This window comes from Pelophylax lessonae (assembly GCF_965119305.1).
Source record: "Pelophylax lessonae genome assembly, chromosome: 9".
Taxonomy (NCBI): Eukaryota; Metazoa; Chordata; class Amphibia; order Anura; family Ranidae; genus Pelophylax; species Pelophylax lessonae.
The window spans coordinates 270,732,884-270,759,560 of record NC_138776.1 but is presented as its reverse complement, the minus strand read 5'-3'; the positions used below and the strand labels follow the sequence as shown (position 1 = coordinate 270,759,560).

Sequence of the window (26,677 nt, the reverse complement as noted above, 5' to 3'; positions counted from 1 at the left end):
ATTGAATAGCGGAATAGAAAATATGATATAAAAAGGTGTGTCTCACACGTACAAACACAGACTAGGCCCCGATTACAATTTTTTGTACCCTAAAGGCAGGATGAGGAGTAGGAGGAGTTCGGAACAGGAGGCAAACTGAAACCCCCTGCAATCCTCGGCGGTGGAAGATGCGCCACAAAAATTTGAAAGGTGTATCTCACACGTACCGATACAGACTATGCCGCAATTTAATTTTTTTACCCCAAAGGGTGTAGATTGAATAGCGGAATAGAAAAAAGTATATAAAATTGGTGATTTTTTAATAGCACATGTGAACACAGCAGTGTCTTATGTCACGGTCAACAGCAGGCTATGAAGGGGAAAAAAAAAATTCCCCTTTAACTTTGTAATTTTTAAATAGCAGATTAGAACAGCAATCTGTAGTAAAATATAGCTGAACGCTGCACACAACAGACTGATAAAAATATATTTTTTTCTCTCTCCCTCCTCCTCCTCCTCAGTGGGCTCAAGTGAGGGCAAAAAGATTGTTCACTGCACCACCCCCCACACAGCAAAATCGATGTAGATCGCTAAAAGACGATTGTTCTCTCCTGTGTCTCCTATCTGTCCCTGCCTAATCTCTCCAGCCTGTCCCTAAAATGCTCAAATAGCTTTCCCTGCCTACACTCCGACCTGTCCCTGCATTGTTTTCGGGCACAATGTTGTTTTTCCCTGTCTGTCCCTAATCAGCAGCAGCCAGCACGTATGATGTGTGCTCTCTTCCTACACTACAGCAGAATGACGCACCGCGCTGTGTCTCTCGAGCTTATAAAGACATGGGTCACATGCTTCAGATGGCCAATCACAGCTACTAATACATTAGTAGGCATGGCTGGGATGGCTTAAGGCACACCAGTTAAACGCTTGTTGATTGGCTGTTGAAAGCCCGCCATTAAAAGCGCGCCATTACATACAAAACAGGAAATAAAATTACCGAACACGGATTTTAAACCCGAACATACAGTAAAGTTTTCGGGTCTGTGTCCGGGTAGCAAAAATCCAATTATCCGGTACGGACCCGAACAATACAGTCCGTGTTCGCTCAACACTAGTTGTTTCCTCACTCTCTGACTAAGGTCCATGAATAAATAAATGAACTGGTAGGTGATCAGAGGACCCATTTACTAGTTACCTTGAGGGGGGAATTGTAAGATCCTCAGAGACAAAGCTGTCTAATGTGGGCGGAGTCCTGGTTTAGGGGAACCAATCTGCTGATGTCTAGTAATAATCTTTGTATTTCTATTTTAGTAGATGGATGGGAGATGAGGAAAACCTCAGAGGATTGTCTCACTTTGTCTCCAGACTGTAAAGTAGAAGATGAGGACATCACACAGTATAGTCCAGGAGAAAACCCGGCTACCTCAAATGTCCATCCGGCACCACACAGTGTAGATGGACCATCGTATTCCTCTTATCCTGAGGAGCCTCAGACTGTGAGGGACAGTGCGGGACCATCGTATTCCTCTTATCCTGAGGAACCTCAGACTGTGAGGGACGGGGCCGTACTTACAACAGATAAGAGGTTCTCCTGTTCTGAGTGCGGGAAGAGTTTCCGTTTGAAAGGCAATCTTAATGTGCATAAAAGATCTCACACCAGTGAGAAGCTGTATTCCTGTCCTGCGTGTGGGAAATGTTTTGCACGGATGTCCGCGCTTTCCACACATCAGAGATCGCACACTGGTGAGAAGCCGTATTCCTGTCCTGAGTGCGGGAAATATTTTTCACGGAAGTTCACTCTTTCCACACATCAGAGATTGCACACTGGTGAGAAGCCGTATTCCTGTCCTGAGTGCGGGAAATGTTTTTCATGCAAATCCGCTCTTTCCACACATCAGAGATCGCACACTGGTGAGAGGCCGTATTCCTGTCCTGAGTGTGGGAAATGTTTTACACAGACGTCCGCTCTTTCCACACATCAGAGATTGCACACTGGTGAGAAGCCGTATTTCTGTCCTGAGTGCGGAAAATGTTTTTCAGAGAAGTCAACTCTTTACAGACATCAGAAATCTCACACGGGTGAGAAGCCGTATTCCTGTCCTGAGTGCGGGAAATGTTTTTCAGAGAAGTCCCATCTTTCCACACATCAGAGATCTCACACGGGGGAGAAGCCGTATTCCTGTCCTGAGTGTGGGAAATGTTTTTCTAGGAAGACCCATCTTTCCAGTCATCAGAGATCTCACACGGGTGAGAAGCCGTATTCCTGTCCTGAGTGCGGTAAATGTTTTTCAGAGAAGTCCCATCTTTCCAAACATCAGAGATCTCACACGGGGGAGAAGCCGTATTCCTGTCCTGAGTGTGGGAAATGTTTTTCCAGGAAGACCCATCTTTCCAGTCATCAGAGATCTCACACGGGTGAGAAGCCGTATTCCTGTCCTGAGTGCGGGAAATGTTTTTCAGAGAAGTCCCATCTTTCCACACATCAGAGATCTCACACGGGGGAGAATCCGTATTCCTGTCCTGAGTGTGGGAAATGTTTTTCTAGGAAGACCCATCTTTCCAGTCATCAGAGATCTCACACGGGTGAGAAGCCGTATTCCTGTCCTAAATGCGGGAAATGTTTTTCACAGAAGTCTGATCTTTCCAAACATCAGAGATCTCACACGGGGGAGAAGCCGTATTCCTGTCCTGAGTGCGGGAAATGTTTTTCACTGAAGCCTAATCTTTCCAAACATCAGAGATCTCACATGGGTGAGAAGCCGTATTCCTGTCCTGAGTGCGGGAAATGTTTTTCAGAGAAGTCCCATCTTTCCACACATCAGAGATCTCACACGGGGGAGAAGCCGTATTCCTGTCCTGAGTGTGGGAAATGTTTTTCACAGAAGTCTGATCTTTCCAATCATCAGAGATCTCACACGGGTGAGAAGCCGTATTCCTGTCCTGAGTGCGGGAAATGTTTTGCACAGAAGTCCACTCTTTCCACACATCAGAGATCTCACACGGAGGAGAATGAACTTTGCTGGTCTGAGTGAGGGAAATGTTCCTCACTGAAGTCCTGTCTTCCTGTACATCAGGGGTCCCACACAACCCTGGAGGTGTATTAGTGCCTTGAGTGCGGAAAATGTCTTCTATATGAATGTTGGTGGACATGTGGGGAAGAAGCACACCCTGATATACACCTCAGATATACTCCATGGCTGATGTTCATCATGTAAGAAACACTTCTTAAGGAGATCAGAGATCACCAAAGACATGGATGAAGTGTTGTCCCGTGTTGGCCATTTATAGAAGGAGAAAAATAAAAATGGAGTCCTTACCTTTCATTGGCTGAGTACATTTTGTGCGGGAAGATTTCACAAACACTTTCAGGTCTGGTTGTTATAAATGTGTTGATGAAATGTGACCCACATTACCCCAGTCATGGCGAATTGGGATTTCCTATAATGGTTAGTTCCATCTAGTGGCCATAATGTGCTTTCCTGACAGATGTCCATGACAGCATATGTTTGGGTAGCCCCGCCCTCGTTCCTCCCCCATAAGACCCCATATATGTTCAGGATAAGCCATTGGCTGCATTTTTTTTTGTCCTCCTCACTTATAGGACCATTTTTGTATGAAGTTTTCCTACCTATTGGAAGTATTGGTGGGCGGGACTGGTGCTGGGCAGCTGTGCACGATGTCAGGAGCTTCCTTTGGTATCAAGAAGTCTTCCAGGATGTCCCGAGTGGTAATTCCTAGATTCGGATTTATCCAAATCTCCAAATGAAATTGTAATGAATTTAGTTGAAATCTGTTAAATTTGTTTTGTTTATTCATTTTCTAACGAATTCCAACTTTTCAGAACAATTAGAATTTGGATCAGTCAAAAAAAACAATTGACCGATGCAAATTCTGTGTGAAGAAATAGCTGGTTGTTAAGCAGCAAGCCGGGAAGCCGGCCTCCTGCATCCTTACCAACCATGACTCATCAGCTGTCAGCGGGCTTCCCCACTGACAGATGAAAGTAAAGAAAAGAATGCCGGCATTGCCCGGCAACAGAAAAAAAAACAGAGTGCTCCCCCTCCCCCCAGTCCATACCAGGCCCTTTAGTGTCCAAAATTAAAGGAAAAAAAACAGCGTGGATTCTCCCCTAAAATCCATACCAGGCCCTTTATCCCAGCATGCAGCCCGGCAGGTCAGGAAAGTGGGAGGGACGAGTGAGGGCCCACCTCCTTAACAATACCAGGCCACATGTCCTCAACATAGGTGGGTGGGTGCTTTCGGGAAGCTCTGCCCCCCCACCCTAAAGCACCTCGTCCCCATGTTGATGGAGACAAGGGCCTCTTCCCCACAACCGTGGCTTGTGCTTGTGGGGGTCTGCAGGCAGGGGACTTGTCGTAATCTGAAAGCCCCTTTTACCAAGGGGGCCCCCAGATCCCACCCCACCCCCCATGTGAATGAGCATCGGGAACATATTACCCGTACCTATTCACCAAAAAAGTGTCAAAAAGTAATAAAAACACACAATTCTTAAAAAATCCCTTATTAAAAAATAACTACTGCAGGCTCCTCCTCCATTTGACATTTCTTACATAGGTAAGGGGAGGTAAGTATATCCAAGAGATATACCTAACCTACAGGTAGGCTGAAACCTACATTATTAAAGATAAGAGTACACTAACTATGAATCATAAACAAGATGGGCTTTGATCATATACCTAGGTGACCCCTATAGAGAGAGACACCCACATATTATGGGAGTATAAACTCCATCCGGTGTATACCAACCTGCTATCCTCATAAGGTGATTATCCTTCCTCCTTTCTGTATGAATAGATATAGAATAGAGAATGTAATTACTCCTCACACTACTACACATATATATTTTATCTTCTATCTAGGATCATCAGGACCGATACCTAATATATACAACCCGTTTTGGTCCGATTTTTTTCCCCCTGTGTCCTCCCCAGGTCGGGTTAATTTGTTGGGGGTTTGAAGGAAGGCCGTGTGCTAGTAAGCCATGTTTGTATTTATTATGATGTACATAAATACAAATTGTGTTCTATGTGTATGAAACACTAATATCGAGTCTGTTTATAAGAGAAAACTGTCTGTACATCTTCAAAGTCCTGAAGAAGCCTTGTGCGAAACGCGTAGACCAGTGAACAGAGAAAATATCTATACCTACATGAACCTTATGATATATACCAACTTATCCTTATATATGTATGATGTACATGAGTGAAATTAGTAGGAGACATTGATCTCCTGTGTACGAGCTGAGCTCAGTTTGGGGTCAGTTTCCTCATTTTATTGAGATCGGGTTTTAGATAAATCAATAAATGTTATTTTAGGATAAATCCATGTAGTTGTTATCTGTCTTATGCTGTGCCCTTAAAGTCCACACATATGACATTGGTTCCTTGTGAACATCTGTAGTTTCGCATTTTTTTTGGATAAGAGAAGGGATTTAGTAGGATTCTCCAAATAACTGTTCACAGGTAAGGACAACTCTCTCAATAGAACTGTATCGCAGATCATCTGCAGGACCATAAAGCACCTGTATGGGATGAACAAGTCCCTGTGTAGCTGAAGGAACTCAGTGAACCTTGCCTCTTCAAGACACCAGCCAGTGTCTCCTTTAGCTTGCAACCAGTAACTGACTTCTAACACCCAGAGGAGCATCTAACAGCACAAGTCCCAAGAATCCCCTGTGGGGGGGGGGGGGGGGGTCTATAATCAAAAGGCTCTAGGAACATACACATCAGTCTTCCTCAGTAGTACCAGACAGGATCCGCAGACATCCTACCTCAGTCAGCCCTCGTAAGGACCAATGAGTTTGCAAATTCATTGTTTTAGGCCCTCAGGTCGCCCACCCGAGGCTGCCTGGCAGCCTATGCAAGGGAGAGGCAGCAGCCCCCTCCCCACTTAGACCTCTCTCCCTAGAGGTAGACTGGACTGGACTACGAGCCCATGTGCTCTTCAGATATAAATGCAGATACCCAGCATGCCTTGGGGCACATCCCCTTCTAATTGGCCAGGGCTGTACAGACATTCATGCTCTCATATGCCAGGTTTCCACCCACTGTCCAATATACTCCATGGCTATTGGATCAGTATGAATCATCAAGACAGCATGAGCTGTGTCCCTGTTAGGCAGAGAAACCAAAAACGATATCCACTCATTCTAGCACCTACCTAGGAGGGCTCTACATCTGTATGGCAGGGTCTGTTTGATTATTCACCTGCTGGGATGGTGCTCTGATGTGAGAAGCTGCAGTGTCAGTATTCCTTTAGCAGTAATTAACCCCTTACGGGTTTTCCTCACCCAGCAATCAAACAACTGTTACACTGTCTTTTTGACAGCTTAGGAGACTTTAGCAGCCGTAGTTTGAATTGCGATTTTTTTTTTTAATTACTACATAGCTTGAGTAGCAATTATATATGGTATAATATTTTTTTCTTAATAATGTGGAGTTCTCTTTTGCATCGTGTCTGTTTATCATGGATTTATTTATTACTGCGACAGGTCTTTGTGCTAATCGCTCTGTGGCTGCTCTATGCAGGTTATAGCTGGAGGGGGGCAGCGTCTTCCTTACTGATACTGTTCCTGGATTGTCAGCCCTTCTGCAGGCCTCATAAAGCTGGTGTATGGGAAGCTGACTGATGGACACTTTCTATCAACTCTGATGATGTCAAGCTTTTCCCTTGCAGAATCAGTCAAGTGACCAATTTAACCCTCTTCAAACAATTCCTAAAAGGAAGATGAGGACGGTCTATAAGCAGGTTTTTGGGCCTCCCTTTCTGCAGAGGTACCTGCAATGCAAGTACTGTATTTATCGGCATAAAACACGCACAGGCATATAAATAAAAAACTTTGAAGCAAAATAAGGGTCAGTGTCCATCAATGCAGCCTTATAAATGCCTATTTGCAGTCTCACCAGTGCCCATCAATGCAGCCTCTCCCTTGCAGCCAGATCCATGCCAATCTCAACCTCAAAAATGCAGCCAGATCAGTGCCCATCTGCAGCCTCATAAAAGCAGCCAGATCAGTGTCCATCTGCAGCCTCATAAAAGCAGCCAGATCCGTGCCCATCTGCAACCTCATAAATGCATCCAGATCCATGCCCATCTGCAACCTCATAAATGCAGCCAGATCCGTGCCCATCTGCAACCTCATAAATGCAGCCAGATCAGTGCCCATCTGCAGCCTCATAAATGCAGCCAGATCCGTGCCCATCTGCAACCTCATAAATGCAGCCAGATCAGTGCCCAGTGCTGATCCAATGACAGTCCAGGGGATAGGACTTCGTATTACAAAGGCTGCTGAGTACGCAGGAGATCCATGCTCTATGTAATCTGACGGTGCTCATCCCACCTCCTTTCCTTCCGAGGCAGCCAAATGAAAATGTCGGCGTATAACACGCACCCACTATTTATGCCAGATTTTCAGGGAGAAAAGGTGCGTGTTATACGCCGATAAATACGGTATTTTTAGCACTTCCAAAGGAGAGCATTGCCTTTTTCCCCTATGATGTTTAATCTAGCAGCTCATGCTAGAAGAGTGGTGCAAATTGAACAGAAGGACAGAGCAGCAGAATGTCTTAGTGGTCATCACCTTGCAGCACTTCTACCTGTACTGCAGGATGTCAGATTAGGCACTTGAAGAGGTTTTCCAGCATAATGAGTCACCTATTTGGTTGACGTGGCCTTCATGAGCTAAGCCATATACATGGAGTTGCCATTGGGGGATGCTGTGTCCTTCAGGGGTATACTCATTAATGATGATTAGGTGGGTCCTTTGGGGGGTTTAGGGTCTTCTGGTGGTAACTTTATGTATTGGACTTGTCCCTAAGGAGTATATCTGTCTGCAGTTGTAGCCTGTGAACCTGCCTTAACCCTTGCCTCTCTTCCAATGCAATAAAAGTTGGGGTGAAGAATATTGATTCTATCCTAAAGAATAATTCTACAAATGGGACAATCTTCTCTGCATTGCAAGAGTTTAAACTGTATCCTTTAAGGGCTAGCTTCATTTGATAACAATGGGCTGCATTTAGTCCGGCCTCCTGCCATAGAGTAAATGTTTGCCGAATGTAAGTAAACTGCAGTTCTAGAGTCAATGTCTAACTCCAAAGAGGTTTGTTCCTGCAGTTCTGACTCAGAGTCCAGAAAGCATTGAAGAGAGAAAGAGAATCCTTGTATCCAAAAATGAAGGAAAGAGCTTGAATTCTGGGGGCACCCATTCCCCTGAGGAACCAAGGGTAGAGGATGGAACCAAGGAATGGTGCTCGGAAGTGGGTAGTGGGTGGAAACAAAGAAATGGTACTGGGAGGTGGGTAGAGGGTAGAACCAAGGAATTGTGCTCGGCGGTGGGTAGAGGGTGGAACCAAGGAATGGTGCTCGGAGGTGGGTAGGGGATGGAACCAAGGAATGGTGTTCACAGGTGGGTAGAGGCTGAGAAAGGGGGAGTTCCTGCACCTATCCTATGAGAAAACAAGCCCTGATAATGAGCCACCTATTTGCTTGTTGTGGCCTTCACGAGCTTAGCCATATGAGTTGTCATTTGAGGATGCGTGAGGTCAACCAGGAAATAAACACCAAACTGTTAATCCGAGCATGCAGCCTGCCTGGCCAGGAAAGGGGGGATGAGCGTGTGATGGTATTAGGCAGTAATATATTTCTCTCCCCCTTGGTGGGAGTGGAGATGACCCCATCTATAAGGATATACAGTATATACACACACAGCACAAGGCCGTGTTAATAGTACGAGACGTTTCTCGGGGCTGCAGTACCTCTGAGCTCCACAAGGTGGTGATCTCACTTTTACTCAGACAGGAAGTCTCTATAGAAGACAGGAAGTGATGTCAGGTATAAATAGGATGTTCCGGGTGAGAGGTGAGTAAGAAGGAAGTAGAGCGGAGACGTTGCTGGAAGAGGCAGCAGAGGAGGTAATAAGATCTTATTCTCTATTTACATCCATTACCCCCCCGTCATGTCCGTCCTCTTCCTCCATAGTCACTGTGATGTCTTTTATCTCCAGCAGATGATTATACACACATATAGTGTGGAAACCTAGATTAACTCCTTCAGGGTCAGAACATTTCTCCTCTTACATATACATTTTTATCCTTACCTGTCTAGACAGAAACCTGTATAGATCGAGTGACAGAACGAATGAGGATGAAGGAGGACCGGAGTCATATGACTGAGAAGATACTAAACCTCACCCTGGAGATCATCTACCTGCTGACTGGAGAGGTGAGGAGGATTCTGGGAGGTCATATGACATCACTCTTATCTCTATTAATAATACACAGACCTGACCGGAGAGGTGAGAAGGATTCTGGGATTCTAACATGATATTCCTATTGGTTCCCCAATACAGAGATTTCCTCTTCTGAAGTCAGGTGATCATATGACCATCACAGTGCCTCCATGTGACTCCCTAAAACCGGAGAGACACAACATGCAGAAGATTCTAGAAGTCACCAAGAAGCTGATGGAGCTGCTGACAGGAGAGGTGAGCGGTGCTGGGAATTCTGGGACATTATCCAGTAACAGACAAGGGATGTGTCTGGATGGTGACTGTATCATTGTGTGTGTCAGGTTCCTATAAGGTGTCAGGATGTCACTGTCTATTTCTCCATGGAGGAGTGGGAGTATTTAGAAGGACACAAGGATCTCTACAAGGACGTCATGATGGAGAATCAGCCGCCCCTCACATCACCGGGTAAGAGGAGACTTTATTGTAAAGGAGAGAGCAGTACGGAGGCTCCACCTAGATCCCCCATCATCTGATAAACACATAGAAACAATGTATTCAGTCAGTGTGTGTCAGGCCTGGGCTTCTGCTACTTAACGAGCAGCTCTTTTCTTTCAGAGCTCAGAAATTGCTTAGCTGTCGATTAATTACAAGCCGCTCGTTACCACAGTGACTCACCTGGTTACCATTACCTGCCTCATTAGTCCAGCCTACAGCCAGCCCCATTTTGCTATTCAAGTAGCTTAGCTCATTTCCTCCTTGCCCTTGCGTGGTCTATGCTCTCCAGTGTGTTCCTGTGTATGACTTGCCGTGGCTGACTTCTCTTCCGATAACTGTTCCTGATTTGTTTCGCCTGACTACGCTGACTTATGGTTTCCTGATCCTTGCTCCTCTGATTACCTGTTCTGGCATCCAAACCCCGGCTTCTGTTTTTGACTACGTTCCTGAACTGTTATTTTTGCTATTTACTTAAAGGTGTGATTTTAACTGCACTTTCTGTTGAAGCACTCAATACCACTGCAGCCTCATGCCTCCCCACTTACCATTGAGACTTTTGATGGGAGACCTCTACAGCCTGCCCATGTGACCCATGAAACCACTCCATTGACCATGGCTGTAGGGGCTCTTCACCATTAGATAATTCAAATTCCAATCATTTCCTTACCTCATTACCCAGTTGTCATTGGTTTTCCTTGGTTACAGAGGCCCAATCCCTCTTTTAATTGCCGTAATGCTGATGTTTTGTCATGGTCCCCACAATGCACTAATACATCTTTTAGAAAGTGATTAAGATCGTGTGCACGTCTTCAGTCTCTTTTTTGCCAGAAGAGTACCATGAATTCTGTGATGTCTTTGACAAAGGTCAGGCCGGTATTTTGGCACTTCGGCCTTTTGAGTGCACAGTTGACCTTTAACCCCGGTGCCATTCCTCCTTGTGGCCGGGTTTTCCTGCTGTCTGTCTCAGAGGAGAAGGCAATGGAGAAGTATTCTGCGATTTAACTATCCCAGGGGTTCACCCGCAAATCCTCTTCTCCTTTCAGTGCCTACTTTTTCTTTGTGGGAAATAAAAAGAGTGGTGAACTGAGTCTCTGTATCGATTATAGGGGTCTCATTCACATTACTGTTAAAAATACTTATCCAATCCCATTGATAACGGGATTATTTAACTACCTCAAGGAAACAAAGGTCTTCACTAAGCTCGATTTACGAGGGACATACAATCTTGTGAGGATTAATGAGGGCCACGAATGGAAATTTAATACTAGGACCGGACACTACGAATACCTTGTAATGCCCTTTTGGTCTCTGCAACGCTCCTGCAGTTTTCCAGGACTTTGTTAACAATGACCTCTGAGATATGCTGCCATAATGTGTGGTGGTTTACCCGGATGATATTCTCATATATTCTAAATCCCTACAGAACCACCACACAGATATCTCTCCCGTGTGCTACAGAGGTTGAGAGAAAGCAACCTCTATTGCAAGTTGTAAAAGTGTGAGTTTCATGAACAGGTTCAATTTTTGGGTTATGTCATTTGTGCTGCCAGGTTATCGATGGACCCAGAGAAGCCATCTGCAGTCTTAAAGTGGCTTCGGCCCACAGGTCTACGTGCTCTACAACATTTTCTTGGCTTTGCCAATTATTATCAGAAATTTATGAGTAATTTCTCTTTTCTGGTCAAACCCCTTCATTGATACTGTATGACCAGAAAAGAGGGCAACCCACAGAATTGGTCCCCGGAATCCATTAAAGCCTTTGAATCCCTCAAGGCCACTTTTGCTGCAGTTCCAGTGCTGGAACATCGTGATCCCATGTTACCCTTCATTCTTGAAGTTGATGCATCTGAGACTGGAGTAGGCACTTTCTTGTCTTTCCTACAGATGGTTCCAGTAATGGGAACCCACCAGAGAGATGTCCCCGTCCTCTGTATTCCCAGGATTTCACACAGGAAGGTCACACCATCCCCCACCATCATCAGGTAGATGAGGAACAATCACTGATAGTATCATTAGGATCTGTACATTATCTGCATTGTTACCATTGATGTCATTTTTATTATATATTCAGAGTGGAAACCTGAGAGATTCTAAAGTTGAGGTTAAAGAAGAGATAAAAGAGGAGGATGATGAGGATGGGGTCATAGAGGAAGTACACAAAGATCTGTACCAGGACACCATGGTGGAGTCATCCAGCTACAGAAACCCACCAGAGAGATGTCCCCGTCCTCTGTATTCCCTGGATTCCACACAGGAAGGTCACACCAACCCTCACCATCATCAGGTAGATGTCTGATAATTATTGGTAGTTATGATTTATAAGCAATTGTGTTTTTTTACAATGAATATTTTATTATATTTTTCAGAATGAAAACTCCAAGGATAATATTGTTGTAAAAGAAGAGTATAAAGAGGAGGATGAGGAGTATCGAGTGATGGAGGAGGTTTCAGAAGGACACAAGAATATGATGGAGCCACCTAATACCAGAAACCCAACAGAGAGATGTCCCCGTCCTCTGTATTCCCGGGATTCCACACAGGAAGGTCACTCCATCCCTCAATGCTACAAGGTTGGTGGGATGGAGTATCTAGAACATGGACTTGTGGAGGGGATGTGTGTGTTTTTTATGTAAGCTTATATCTTTCAGATGATATTCTCTCTTAATTTCTTGGTTTAGAGTGGAGATCCAATCGATATAGAATTTGAGGTTAAAGCAGAAGAAGAAGAGACGTATGTGAGGGATGATCAGCAGTCTATGGAGGAGGATGGAATAACGGGGACATTTATAGAGGAGGACACTCCTACAGAGATCAGCACAGGTGGGTCATTAACACTAAATACATTCCTGCACCCATACTGCTCACTGATTGGTCCAGAGTAGGGCGGGGACTGGGTGATATCAGCCTGTAATCACCTGTTCACTTTCCTGAGCTGTGTTCCCCGTCCTGTATTCCTGTATTTCTCTCGGATAATCTTCCTTCTCTGTGCTGCAGACACAATTTATGACTCTACACTGGATTTATGGAGATTCTGGGGTTCAGCTGGCAGTAAAATGTTGATGTTCACCATAGACGTTGCTCAGCCTAGACTCCTGGGGTATGTACCTTGGGTCTTCTGCCCCATGCCCAGGTCTAGCAAGATCTCTGACAGAACAATTCTCCCGGGGTTACTTGCTCTGTTATTTGCTGGCTGTGCCGGGTGGAGGGATATGTCTGTATAGTCTCACACCCAAGTCACTGAGTGCAGTCTCAGGAGATGGGAGGCAGCGGTGTTGGACCTCTGCAACTGATTACTGAACACAAATATTATGAGTCCTGACCCCTGCACTATATACTCTATGTTGTACATTACATACTCCTGACCCCTGCACTATATACTCTATGTTGTACATTACATACTCCTGACCCCTGCACTATATACTCTATGTTGTATATTACATACTCCTGCCCCCTTACTATATACAGTCGGGTCCATAAATATTGGAACATCAACACCATTCTAATCTTTTTGGTTCTATACACCACCACAATGGATTTGAAATGAAACAAACAAGATGTGCTTTAACTGCAGACTTTCAGCTTTAATTTGAGGGTATTTACATCCAAATCAGGCGAACGGTGTAGGAATTAAAACAGTTTGTATATGTGCATCCCACTTTTTAAGGGACCAAAAGTAGGACAATTGGCTGCTCAGCTGTTCCATGGCCAGGTGTGTGTTATTCCCTCATTATCCCATTTACAAGGAGCAGATAAAAGGTCCAGAGTTCATTTCAAGTGTGCTATTTGCATTTGGAATCTGTTGCTGTCAACTCTCAATATGAGATCCAAAGAGCTGTCACTATCAGTGAAGCAAGCCATCATTAGGCTGAAAAAAACAAAACAAACCCATCAGAGAGATAGCAAAAACATTAGGTGTGGCCAAATCAACTGTTTAGAACATCCTTAAAAAGAAAGAATGCACCGGTGAGCTCAGCAACACCAAAAGACCCGGAAGACCACGGAAAACAACTGTGGTGGATGACCTAAGAATTCTTTCCCTGGTGAAGAAAACACCCTTCACAACAGTTGGCCAGATCAAGATCACTCTCCAGGAGGTAGGTGTATGTGTGTCAGATCAAGAACACTCTCCAGGAGGTAGGTGTATGTGTGTCAGATCAAGAACACTCTCCAGGAGGTAGGTGTATGTGTGTCAGATCAAGAACACTCTCCAGGAGGTAGGTGTATGTGTGTCAGATCAGGAACACTCTCCAGGAGGTAGGTGTATGTGTGTCAGATCAAGAACACTCTCCAGGAGGTAGGTGTATGTGTGTCAGATCAAGAACACTCTCCAGGAGGTAGGTGTATGTGTGTCAAAGTCAACAATCAAGAGAAGACTTCACCAGAGTGAATACAGAGGGTTCACCACAAGATGTAAACCATTGGTGAGCCTCAAAAACAGGAAGGCCAGATTAGAGTTTGCCAAACAACATCTAAAAAAGCCTTCACAGTTCTGGAACATCCTATGGACAGATGAGACCAAGATCAACTTGTAGCAGAGTGATGGGAAGAGAAGAGTATGGAGAAGGAAAGGAACTGCTCATGATCCAAAGCATACCACCTCATCAGTGAAGCATGGTGGTGGTATTGTCATGGCGTGGGCATGTATGGCTGCCAATGGAACTGGTTCTCTTGTATTTATTGATGATGTGACTGCTGACAGAAGCAGCAGGATGAATTCTGAAGTGTTTCGGGGAATATTATCGGCTCATATTCAGCCAAATGCTTCAGAACTCATTGGACGGCGCTTCACAGTGCAGATGGACAATAACCCGAAGCATACTGTGAAAGCAACCAAAGAGTTTTTTAAGGGAAAGAAGTGGAATGTTATGCAATGGCCAAGTCAATCACCTGACCTGAATCCGATTGAGCATGCATTTCACTTGCTGAAGACATAACTGAAGGGAAAATGCCCCAAGAAGAAGCAGGAACTGAAGACAGTTGCAGTAGAGGCCTGACAGAGCATCACCAGGGATGAAACCCAGCGTCTGGTGATGTCTATGTGTTCCAGACTTCAGGCTGTAATTGACTGCAAAGGATTTGCAACCAAGTATTGAAAAGTGAAAGTTTGATTCATGATTGTTAATCTGTCCCATTACTTTTGGTCCTTTAAAAAGTGGGAGGCACAAATGCAAACTGCTGTAATTCCTACGACGTTCACCTGATTTGGATGTTAATACCCTCAAATTAAAGCTGAAAGTCTGCAGTTAAAACACATCTTGTTTGTTTCATTTTAAATCCAATGTGGTGGTGTATAGTGCCAAAAAGATTAGAATTGTGTTCTGGTGATCATAGACCAAGCAAGGGCAAGGAGGAAATGAGCTCAGCTGCTTCAAACGAAAAACAGGGGCTGGCTGTAGGCTGGACTAAATCCATTGTGGGGGTGTATAGAGCCAAAAAGATTAGAATTGTGTCTATGTCCCAATATTTATGGACCAGACTATACTCTATGTTGTACATTACATAATCCTGACCCCTGCACTATATACTCTATGTTGTACATTACATACTCCTGACCCCTGCACTATATACTCTATGTTGTACATTACATACTCCTGACCCCTGCACTATATACTCTATGTTGTACATTACATACTCCTGACCCCTACACTATATACTCTATGTTGTACATTACATACTTCTGACTTCTGCTCTTTCCCCTCTACCCACTGCTATATATACACATAATATGGATTCTCTTTTGTTACACCCATTTCCTACCAGCTGGACATTTTATATCTGATGATCTGATTGGAGGACAGACTTTTACATGGTGATAATAATGTGATAACATCCTCCAACTTTGGAACCTTAAACAGAAAGTGATAATGGGGGAGGAGCCAGCAACCCAATGATGGTGGTCTTCAGGATCAGTCCAGTCTTCATCTTGGTTGTTCTCCCCCATCCTCACTCTCTGACCTCTGGTGGGGCTCAGCCCCACTGTTATTCATAACTAAATTATGGACTAAATAAGGAAGTGCGGGACTTCTTGTGTTGGGAAGATGGCAATGAGTGATAGAGGGGGAGGGGACACTCGTCCTATAATCCCCCTCATCACTGTCACTCCTATAAAAGACAGTTCTTGTTGTTTCCTCACTCTGACTAAGCTCCATGAATAAAGAAATGAACTGGTAGGAGATCAGAGGACCCATTTACTAGTTACCTTGAGGGGGGAATTGTAAGATCCTCAGAGACAAAGCTGTCTGATGTGGGCGGAGTCCTGGTTTAGGGGAACCAATCTGCTGATGTCTAGTAATAATCTTTGTATTTCTATTTTAGTAGATGGACGGGAGATGAGGAAAACCTCAGAGGATTGTCGCACTTTGTCTCCAGACTGTAAAGTAGAAGATGAGGACATCACACAGTATAGTCCAGGAGAAAACCTGACTACCTCAAATGTCCATCTGGGACCACACAGTGTAGATGGACCATCGTATTCCTCTTATCCTGAGGAACCTCAGACTGTGAGGGACAGTGCCGGACCATCGTATTCCTCTGATCCTGAGGAACCTCAGACTGTGAGGGACAGTGCCGGACCATCGTATTCCTCTTATCCTGAGGAACCTCAGACTGTGAGGGACAGTGCCGGACCATCGTATTCCTCTTATACTCAGGAACCTCAGACTGTGAGGGACAGTGCCGGACCATCGTATTCCTCTTATCCTGAGGAACCTCAGACTATGAGGGATGGTGCCGTCCTTACTACAGACAAGAGGTTCTCCTGTTCTGAGTGCGGGAAGAGTTTCCGTTTGAAAGGCACTCTTAATGTGCATAAAAAATCTCACACCGGTGAGAAGCCATATTCCTGTCCTCAGTGCGGCAAATGTTTTGCAAAGAAGTCCAATCTTTCCACACATCAGAGATTGCACACTGGTGAGAAGCCGTATTCCTGTCCTGAGTGCGGGAAATGTTTTACACATAAGTCTACTCTTTCCACACATCAGAGATCGCACACTGGTGAGAAGCCGTATTCCTGTCCTGAGTGCGGGAAATGTTTTTCACAGAAGTCTACTCTTTCCACACATCAGAGATTGCACACTGGTGAGAAGCCGTATTCCTGTCCTGGGTACGGGAAATGTTTTACACAGAAGTTCCATCTTTCCACACATCAGAGATTGCACACTGGTGAGAAGCCGTATTCCTGTCGTGAGTGCGGGAAATGTTTTACACAGAAGTCTACTCTTTCCACACATCAGAGATTGCACACTGGTGAGAAGCCGTATTCCTGTCCTGAGTGTGGGAAATGTTTTTCACACAAGTCCGCTCTTTCCACACATCAGAAATTACACACAGATGAGAAGCCATATTCCTGTCCTGAGTGCGGTAAATGTTTTGCACAGAAGTCCAATCTTTACAGACATCAGAAATCTCATACGGGGGAGAAGCCGTATTCCTGTCCTGAGTGCGGGAAATGTTTTGCACGGAAGTCCCATCTTTCTGCACATCAGAGATCTCACACGGGTGAGAAGCCGTATTCCTGTCCTGAGTGCGGGAAATGTTTTTCACGGAAGTCCCATCTTTACAGACATCAGAGATTTTACACGGGGGAGAAGCCACGTTACTCTCCTGAGTGAGGGAATGGTTCTTCAATGAAGTCCTGTCTTCCTGTACATCAGGGGTCCCACACAACCCTGGAGGTGTATTAGTGCCTTGAGTGCGGGAAATGTCTTCTATTTGAATGTTGGTGGACATGTGGGGAAGAAGCACACCCTGATATACACCTCAGATATACTCCATGGCTGATCTTTATCATGTAAGAAACACTTCATAAGGAGATCAGAGATCACCAAAGACATGGATGAAGTGTTGTCCCGTGTTGGCCATTGATAGCAGGAGAAAAATAAAAATGGAGTCCTTACCTTTCATTGGCTGAGTACATTTTGTGCGGGAAGATTTCACAAACACTTACAGATCTGGTTGTTATAAATGTGTTGATGAAATGTGACCCGCATTCCCCCAGTCATGGCGAATTGGGATTTCCTATAATGGTCAGTTCCATCTAGTGGCCATAATGTGCTTTCCTGACAGATGTCCATGGCAGCATACGTTTGGGTAGCCCCGCCCTCGTTCCTCCCCCATAAGGCCCCACCCCCATAAATGTTCAGGATAAGCCAATGGCTGCGTTCCTTTTTTGTCCTCCTCACTTATAGGACCATTTTTGGTATCCAGAAGTCTTCCAAGATGTCCCGAGTGGTCATTGAGTCCCCAGCTATCAGCGGGGTGGTGTTATGGCACACATATGTAGATGATCCATGCCTGGAGAGTGGGCCCTGCCATCGGCGGCCATTTGCATTGGCTGGGAGCCCAGCTGTTAGCGGGTGGCCATTAAGTGTTAGACACGTGAAAACCGTTTCGGTGCAAATACAAATTCCGACAAATTTTTGGTTATTCCTAGATTCCGATGTATCCAAATCTCCAAATGAAATTGTAATGAATTTCATTGAAATCTGTTAAAATTTGTTTTGTTTATTCATTTTCTAATGAATTCCAACTTTTCAGAACGATTCGAGTTCGGATCAGTCAAAAAAAAATGATCGGCCGATGCAAATTCTGTGTGAAGAAATAGCTGGTTGTTAAGCAGCAAGCCGGGAAGCCGGCTGCCTGCATCCTTACCAACCATGACTCATCAGCTGTCAGCGGGCTTCCCCACTGACAGATGAATGGAAAGAAAAGAATGCCGGCAATAGAAAAAAATGGTGCGGTTATTTTAGGATAAATCCATGTAGTTGTTATCTGTCTCATGCTGTGCCCTTAAAGTCCACACATATGACAGTGGTTCCTTGTGATCATCTGTAGTTTCACATTTTTTTGGATAAGAGAAGGGATTTAGTAGGATACTCCAAATAACTGTTCACAGGTGAGGACAACTCTCTCAATAGAACTGTATCGCAGATCATCTGCAGGACCATAAAGCACCTGTATGGGATGAACAAGTCCCTTTGTAGCTGAAGGAACTCAGTGAACCTTGCCTCTTCAATACACTAGCCAGTGTCTCCTTTAGCTTGCACCCAGTAACTGACTTCTAACACCCAGAGGAGGATCTAACAGCACAAGTCCCAAGGATCCCCTGTAGGGGGTCTATACTCGCAAGGCTCTTGGAGCACACACACCAGTCTTCCTCAGTAGTACCAGACAGGATCTGCAGACATCCTCCCTCAGTCAGCCCTTGTAAGGACCAATGGGTTACAACTTCAATTTTTTAGGACCTCAGGTCGCCCACCCAAGGCCGCATGGCAGCCTCTGCAAGGGAGAGGCAGCAGCCCCCTCCCCACCTAGACCTCTCTCCCTAGAGGTAGACTGGACTGGACTACGAGCCCATGTGCTCTTCAGATATGAATGCAGGTACCCAGCATGCCTTGGGGCACATCCCCTTCTAACTGGCCAGGGCTGTACAGACATTCATGCTCTCATTTGCCAGGTTTCCACCCACTGTCCAATATACTCCATGGCTATTGGATCAGTATGAATCATCAAGACAGCATGAGCTGTGTCCCTGTTAGGCAGAGAAACCAAAAACTATATCCACTCATTCTAGCACCTACCTAGGAGGGCTCTACATCTGTATGGCAGGGTCTGTTTGATTATTCACCTGCTGGGACGGTGCTCTGATGTGAGAAGCTGCAGTGTCAGTAGTCTCTTAGCAGTAATTAACCCCTTATGGGTTTTTCTCACCCAGCAAACAAACAACTGTTCCACTGTCTTTTTTGACAGCTTAGGAGACTTTAGCAGCCGTAGTTTGAATTGTGATTTAAAAAAAAAAAAATTACTACATAGCTTGAGTAGCAATTATATATGTTATAATATTTATTTTCCCTAACAATATGGAGTTCTCCTTTGCACCGTGTCTGTTTATCATGGATTTATTTCTTACTGTGACAGGTCCTTGTGCCGCTGCAGCCTAATCCCTCTATGCTGTGGCTGCTCTATGCAGGTCATAGCTGGAGGGGGGCAGCGTCTTCCTTACTGATAATGTTCCTGGATTGTCAGCCCTTCTGCAGGCCTCATAAAGCTGGTGTATGGGAAGCTGACTAATGGACACTTTCTATTAAGCCTCTCCAGATATGCGTGTATTAGGCACACCGTAGACTGGGCCTTTGGTGCTTGACAGGCAAAACCCGGTATAAATTTCCTGCTTTGTTCAGGCATCCAGGGAGGAAGATGACCCCTACCAACAGGTTGCCACAGGTAGTCAAGACACTGTAAAGGAGTCTGTTACAACTCTCCCTGTGCAAGGAGTCTCAACTCTGACCATGTCAAGCTTTTCCCTTGCAGGACCACTCAACTGACCAATTTAATCCTCTTCAAACAATTCCTAATAGGAAGATGAGGATGGCCTATAAGCAGGTTTTTGTACCTCCCTTCCTGCAGAGGTAACTTCAATGCAAGTATTTTTAGCACTTCCAAAGGAGTGCGTTGCCTATTTCCCTATGATGTTTAAGCTAGAAGCTCATGCTAGAAGAGTCGTGCAAATAGAACAGAAGGACAGAGCAGCAGAATGTCTTAGTGGTCGTCACCTTGCAGCGTTTTGGATCAGACCAGAACCGTCTGAGATTATATCTGCCCTGGCCGAATTTGGATACGATGTGTGAACACACAGAGGAAGAATCAGACGCTGACACCAAGTTCGGAGATGAAGATACTTCTGCTTTAGTTCTACAGTGTCAGTGGGTTATATAATGTTGTTAGTGTCATTGGTCAGTACGTAGATAAACATAATGTCATCTGCTTGCTAGTAGCTTCTTAATTGGTCATGTCCATTATAAGGTAAACTTCCTACAAGCTAGGCATGTTATCTGTTGGGCGTTGTCTCCTTGTGAAGTCATCACCATCTTTGTTTTCACATTGCTCAGATGAAGGGAGGGGTGATCTAGCCGCCATTTTGCGTAAGGAAATAAGGAAAGGAAATAAGAATGCAGCAGTAACATATATATATATATATATATATATATATATATATATATATATATATAAACATACATAAGGCATATGGTATGAATCATAAGTGAAATAGGCATTTCACTATAACCATTAATTACATCCATAACAGATTCCCCCCTTGAAATGTCTATTTCAATCTATCCCTATTACTAAAGCGCCTACTCCTGGCCCATACTCCTCAGCAACTTTTTTAGGCTGTATATAGAGAAGAGCAGTAACTAGCTCACTACCCCCCTCGATACAGCTTGGAGAGGGCAGTCAGGTGCTACCTATCCCTATAACCCTATAGAACTGTGAAATTATGAACAGGGAGTGACTGTAGAGGGGTGAAGGGTTTGTCCTCTTCCATCATAAGGCGGTCTTCTTCTTCTTGGTGGAGAAATGTAGGTGTGCTATTGTCTACAGCCTTGCTCATTAACTTCTTTACATATGTTAGAATACAGCATACAATCAGGGCTAAAAGAATTAGGATTATCAGTACTGTTACTCCTACCTGGGCGAGCGCCTTCTGCCACCCACTCATCCAGCTAAAATATTGATCCCAAGGGTCTGTAATACCTGAGTTCTTCTTCAACTCAAACGACAGATCTTCCAATTTCTTGATAGCTAGAGTAACCTTACCATTTGGACCAGTGTTGTCAGGAATGTATGTGCAACAGGTTCCCGTTTTTCCTATCATTTTACAGACCCCTCCTTTCTCAGCTAACACCATGTCTAAGGCTATCCGGTTCTGGAATGTCATATAGGAAGTGGGGGCTAACTGGTCAACAACTCCCTGGAGGGCATCCCTGGTGTAATTCACGAATCCCTGTGTGTTATAATATATGTAGTTAATCCAAACTACATTCTTGTTGACGGTTATTATGGGGGAACAAAGACTCAAAACCAGCTGTTACCTGATCCCTGGCTTTGAATTAATCTGGGATCCCCCTTGGGACCTCTATAGCCTCTATGTATACATGAGGGTCAAAGCTTCTGGAGGGAGCTGCTCGCTTCCTCCTGTGGTTGAGTGCTGGGTCAGTGTATTTATCAGTGGTATTATACTACAAAAATAAATCAAAAGTAAACGTAACCACTTGTGTGCTGGATGAATTGTACCAAAATGTAGTGACAGCATTTATCTTAGTGATTTTGTCTTCAGGAGATTGGGCTTTCTTGCAGTGAGCAGCGTGTATCCAGGTGCTTTTTCCTTCTAGCTTGACTGATTTAGCTGTAGTCAGCAGCACCTGGAATGGTCCTTCCAATCGGGGATCAAGTGAATTTTTCCTCCTTAATTTCTTCACTTCCCGAGTCTGTTTCTGGATCTGGAATGGAGGAAAATACTCGAGAATGGATATTAGTTACTTTATACAAATGTGTAACATAACTAGTTAACACATCAGATTGTAACTGCAACTGCTGTGGGAAGTAACAGCCAAGTCTGAGGGTGGAACCAAACAAAATCTCATAAGGAGACGGGGCATGTTTCCCCCGGGGGGTGTGTCTGACTCTGAACAGGGCAATGGGCAGACTGTCTGGCCAACTCATGTTAGTCTCTTAGGCCATCTTTAACATACTGTTCATTAGAGTCTCATTCATCCTTTCTACCTTCCCACTACTTGGAGGGTAGTATGGGGTGGGTGTGTAGAGCCAACTGAACTCCCAGTACTGCCCAAATCTCTTTTGTAAGGGTTGCTGTGAAAGCTGGGCACTGATTGCTCTCTATCACCCCTGGGACCCCAAATCTACATACTGTCTCACTGAGTAGTTTCTTGGCCGTGGTCTTGGCTGTCATGTTTGTAATGGTGCATGCTTCTGGCCAACCGGAGAGCATGTCCACCACCACTAGGGCGTATTCATATCAGCCATTTTTTGGCATTTGTATGTGATCAATTTGTATCCTCTGGAACGGATATAGGGGTTTTGCCAAATGTTTCTGCGGTGTCTTTTCTGTCCTCCCCGGATTGCATTTTGCACGTACTGCACATGAGGCGCAGTAATTTCTGGTTAAGGTGGTTATTCCTGGGGCCCAGTAATATTTGCTGATCAGTGAATTCATTAAGTTCTTAGAGAGATGTGCAGTTCCATGCGCCCGTTGGATAACTGCTAGATACATATATTTTGGTAAACAGGTTTTCCCTTTCATCAGATGCAGATCTCCATCGTAGTCTGCTCCTTTATTGATCCATTCCAGCCTTTCATCTGTGTGCGCCGCCCCTTGCTTAGAGGCTAAATATAGATGGCACATACACTGCCAAAGGCATCTGCACTGGGGATTTATTCTCCTCTTCGGCCACTTTGGACGTTTTTCGTTGGTTTGTTGCTGCTCGTTTAGCCGCTATATCCGCCAAGTGGTTACCTCTGGCTTCTTGAGACTTCAGTTTGCCATGTGCTTTAACCTTCCAGGCAGCCACTTGTTCAGGCAAAAGTAGTGCATCCATTAAATCCTTGATGGCTGGGCCATGTTTCACCGGTTGCTCCGGCTGCTGTCAGAAACCCTCTAGCTCTCCAGATGATACCGAAGTCATGAGCTACTCCAAGGGCGTACCTTGAGTCTGTGTACACGTTGGCTCTTTTGCCTTCTGCTATCTTGCACGCTGCAGTGAGGGCTTGAAGCTCTGCTTCCTGGGCAGATACAGTTGGTGGTAATGCTCCTGCTTGTAAGATTTTAAATTCAGAGGTCACAGCATAACCTGTGTGGTACTTGCCTCCTTCATCTGCATATCTGGAGCCGTCCACAAAAAGTGTGTAGTCAGGGTTTTCTAGAGGAATTTCACACACTGTAGGGAGATATGTGGTTTCCAAGCACATCATTTCAAGGCAGTCATGTGGAGTATTATAGGGGTCTTCTTCACCTTCTCCTTCTTGTCCCCCCTGGAAAAACAGCAGAAGGGTGGCTGGGTTGAGAGTGAGACACATTTGGAGGGTCACATTGTCAGGAAGGAAGAGGGAGATTTGCAATCGTTGATGTCTGGCCGTGGACAGGTGTCGGGGGTTGCACATAATTCAGGATGGCAACAATGTCATGTGGTGCCAGAATAAGCAGGGGGTGTGCTAAAACGAGCTCTGAAGTTTTATCCAGCAGTGCTTGGGCAGCAAAGACAGCTCCTAAACAGGAAGGGCCACCCCTAGCCTACCTTCTTGTCCAAGTGGCAAGAATAGTACCCAATGGGTCTAGTCCGTCCTCCATGTTCCTGAGCCAGGACCCCTGTGGCATGGCCATTCTTCTCCGACACAAACAGTTTGAAGAGTTTCCCATAATCTGAAAGGCCCAAAGCAGGGGTTTCCAACACTGTGGCTTCATTGACTGCTCGGAGGTCTTGAACCATTCTGTATTTCTCTGGTTCTCCTTTTGGGGTCCATTTCTTCACTGGGAACAAAGGTGTATTGCATTTGGAAGTACAGGGTATTGTGGTTTTCTGGCCAGGAGTGCCCCAGGTTTTTATTGCACCATGACTGGTGGTACTTTTAAGTGACGAATGACTTCCGGTCCTGTGGACAATAGGCAAGCAGGGATCCTGTCAAGTACTTCCTGTGGTATTGAAATTGGAGTTGTCGCTTCATGAAGTGTCATCATGAGAGGCAGAGAACGCAAGGCAGATGAGTCTTCTAAGGATAGGGGAGTATGTATCTTCACTCCTCCTTCAGACGTGAAAATAATTGAGGCCTGTAGTCTGGACAGCACATCAGCTCCTAGCAGATTTAAGGGGCATGTAGAAGACGCCACAAATCTGGCAAGCAGGTCAGGGTATGTTCCCACTTGGAGTGGCTCAGTAAGGGGACTGAAGCGGGGCACCCCATCCACACCCACGCAGGAGTAGTGGAAAGGAAAGTATTAGCAGGTAGGTCAATGAGGAAGGTGGTAGGTTTTCCCTGTATGGGTCCCCCAGTCCCATTTGAGGACACTGTCATAAGGGGTGACACGGGTTTGCTCATTTCCTAGCAGGAGTTGGGGTGTGGTGGTGGTTGTTGTTCGCGTTGCCCTTCACGGGGATCCTTATCTTGTCTGGGATGTTTTGGGGCTCTGCATTCTCTTCTAAAGTGTCCTCGTTTCCCACAGTTATAGAAGGTGATCCTTCCCCTGGTACTGGGCAGTGGTGCTGGTCGAGTGTAGGTGTGATCTTCGTCATGGGCTACCAGGAGGGGGGTTGGTTTTTTTCCCTTTTTTCTTTTTCTATACCTCTGGCCACCAACAGTAGATTGGACACCTTCATAGAGTAGTGGTATTCAGGGCAGGCTACCATCAGACCTTTTCTGATATTCTCTCTGAGCCCTGAGACAAAAGCAGTTCATAACATATGTGTGTGTGCCTTTTCATAGTGAGAAAAGCCAAGATCATCAAAGGTCTATGTGAGTCTGGCATGATACTTCTCCACAGAATCCCCCTTATCTTGGATTATATCTTGCATTGTGGTAGTCTGATCCGCCAATTTCTCCTTTGCCCAGTCGTGGACTTGGTTGCAGTACTCCACACCTGAGGAAGTGGCACTTGTCAGGCAAGCATCATTGAAGGCCACCTGCATGACCAGCCAAAAGACATGTCCTGCTTTAATTTGACATAGGCTGGTCTAGTCTTTCCAGGCAGCTGAATAAGTTTGTTGTATCTGCACTATCCTGTGGTAGAAGGGCATTGGCTTTTTTTTCTGGGTCAGGCAAACTTGTCATTAAGGTCGCTGCTTGTGATGGGGTAAAAGTGACATACATCATTGGTGCTCCTTCTGGTAACCAGGACTGGGGTTGGGGCGAGAGCAGACGAAGCCCTCGGAACTGTGAGTCCGGGTCCGGATTGGGAGTTAATCAGCAGGTACCCTTGTCGCCTGTGGTTGGTCTTCCCAGTCGGATGATTCTCCATCACTAGTATTTTGGACCTGTACTCTGGGGAAGATGGGAGTGTGGTAGGAACCTTCCTGGTTTAGAACAGGGAGAACTAGATATAGGCCTTTGTTGGGCCTTCCTGGTGTACCAAGAAGGCCGTCTGTAGGAAGTGTACTGGGCTGGGCAGGAAGTGGAGACATAGGTGCACTATAATGGCCACCAACAGGAAGTGGAGACATGGGGGGTGTAATGTTAGAAAACCATACCTCGTTAGAATTCCATACCCTCGTCACTTCCTGTCAGAAACATCTGAGCAGCGTAGCAGTGCGCATGCTCAGAGCCCCGAAAACATAATTGAACAGCTGAGAAGTTGACAAGTGCGCATGCTCCGAGGGTATGAAATTATCACGGTAGTGTAAGTAATGTTACACTTGCAGCGGTTACATTAAAACAGTTTGGCTGCAACATGGCTCATCTCCGCTCCTATCCCTGACACTTCCCTGATCTCGGCTAATAAATATAAAAGCGGCGGCGGGTGTATGAAATGTAAATGACGGAGATGTCGGCTCCGTGATCCGTTTTTATATTTATTAGCCGAGATCAGGGAAGTGAGAGGGATAGGAGCGGAGATGAGATCAGGGAAGTGAGAGGGATAGGAGCGGAGATGAGATCAGGGAAGTGAGAGATATAGGAGCGGAGATGAGATCAGGGAAGTGAGAGGGATAGGAGCGGAGATGAGATCAGGGAAGTGAGAGGGATAGGAGCGGAGATGAGATCAGGGAAGTGAGAGGGATAGGAGCGGAGATGACTCATATTGCAGAGGAGCTGTTTTAATGTAACGGCGGCAAGTGTAACATTACATACACTACTGTGATAAATCCATACCCTCCGTAGGTGCACCGGAAGTGACGAGGGTATGGTTTTCTCACAAATATGGTTTTTTCACGGAACAGGGGGTACTAAGATGCCTGCTATAGGAAGTTGTCACAGTGGGTTTTGCTTGGATAGGAGTGGTGTGAAGAGAGTGGGCGTTAGACGGAAGACAAGGATGTCCCTCCCCTTTAATATTCCAGATGGCATCGTAGGGCGGGGGTTGGGACACTTTATGATACACATACATCATGCAACCGCCATCTTTTACCAATTCTTTGATCCACCCCTCGTTATGTAAAGAAGTCTTATACTAGGCTG

General features: G+C 45.3%; 4 protein-coding genes and 1 pseudogene across 5 annotated transcripts in view; 3 read left to right on the top strand and 2 right to left on the bottom strand.

The window, feature by feature from the left end:
* LOC309564464 (uncharacterized protein) overlaps positions 1–26,677 on the top strand; it is a gene marked incomplete at both ends in the record, with an annotated part of 826,241 nt that overhangs the window by 117,523 nt on the left and 682,041 nt on the right. Inside the window, 2 exon segments of the mRNA XM_082269094.1 lie at positions 1,288–1,427; positions 1,935–2,895. Of these exon segments, the coding sequence (XP_082125220.1) occupies positions 1,288–1,427; positions 1,935–2,895 (1,101 nt within the window).
* Positions 1–26,677, bottom strand: part of LOC309564057 (uncharacterized protein) — a gene marked incomplete at its 5' end in the record, with an annotated part of 455,352 nt that overhangs the window by 166,830 nt on the left and 261,845 nt on the right. The window lies entirely within an intron of this gene.
* Positions 16,435–17,328, top strand: LOC309564069 (uncharacterized protein; the record flags this gene model as incomplete). The annotated part of the gene is made up of 1 exon (XM_082268694.1): positions 16,435–17,328. The coding sequence occupies one exon, from the start codon at positions 16,435–16,437 to the stop codon at positions 17,326–17,328; it is 894 nt and encodes a 297-aa protein (XP_082124820.1).
* LOC309564068 lies at positions 22,533–23,946 on the bottom strand (annotated as a pseudogene). Its single transcript has one exon. The product of its transcript is annotated as an uncharacterized misc_RNA (transcript).
* The window catches only part of LOC309564067 (uncharacterized protein), a gene marked incomplete at both ends in the record, with an annotated part of 29,531 nt that continues 27,100 nt past the window's right edge, over positions 24,247–26,677 (top strand). Inside the window, one exon of the mRNA XM_082268693.1 lies at positions 24,247–24,294. Within this exon, the coding sequence (XP_082124819.1) occupies positions 24,247–24,294 (48 nt within the window). The remainder of the gene's footprint in view (positions 24,295–26,677) is intronic.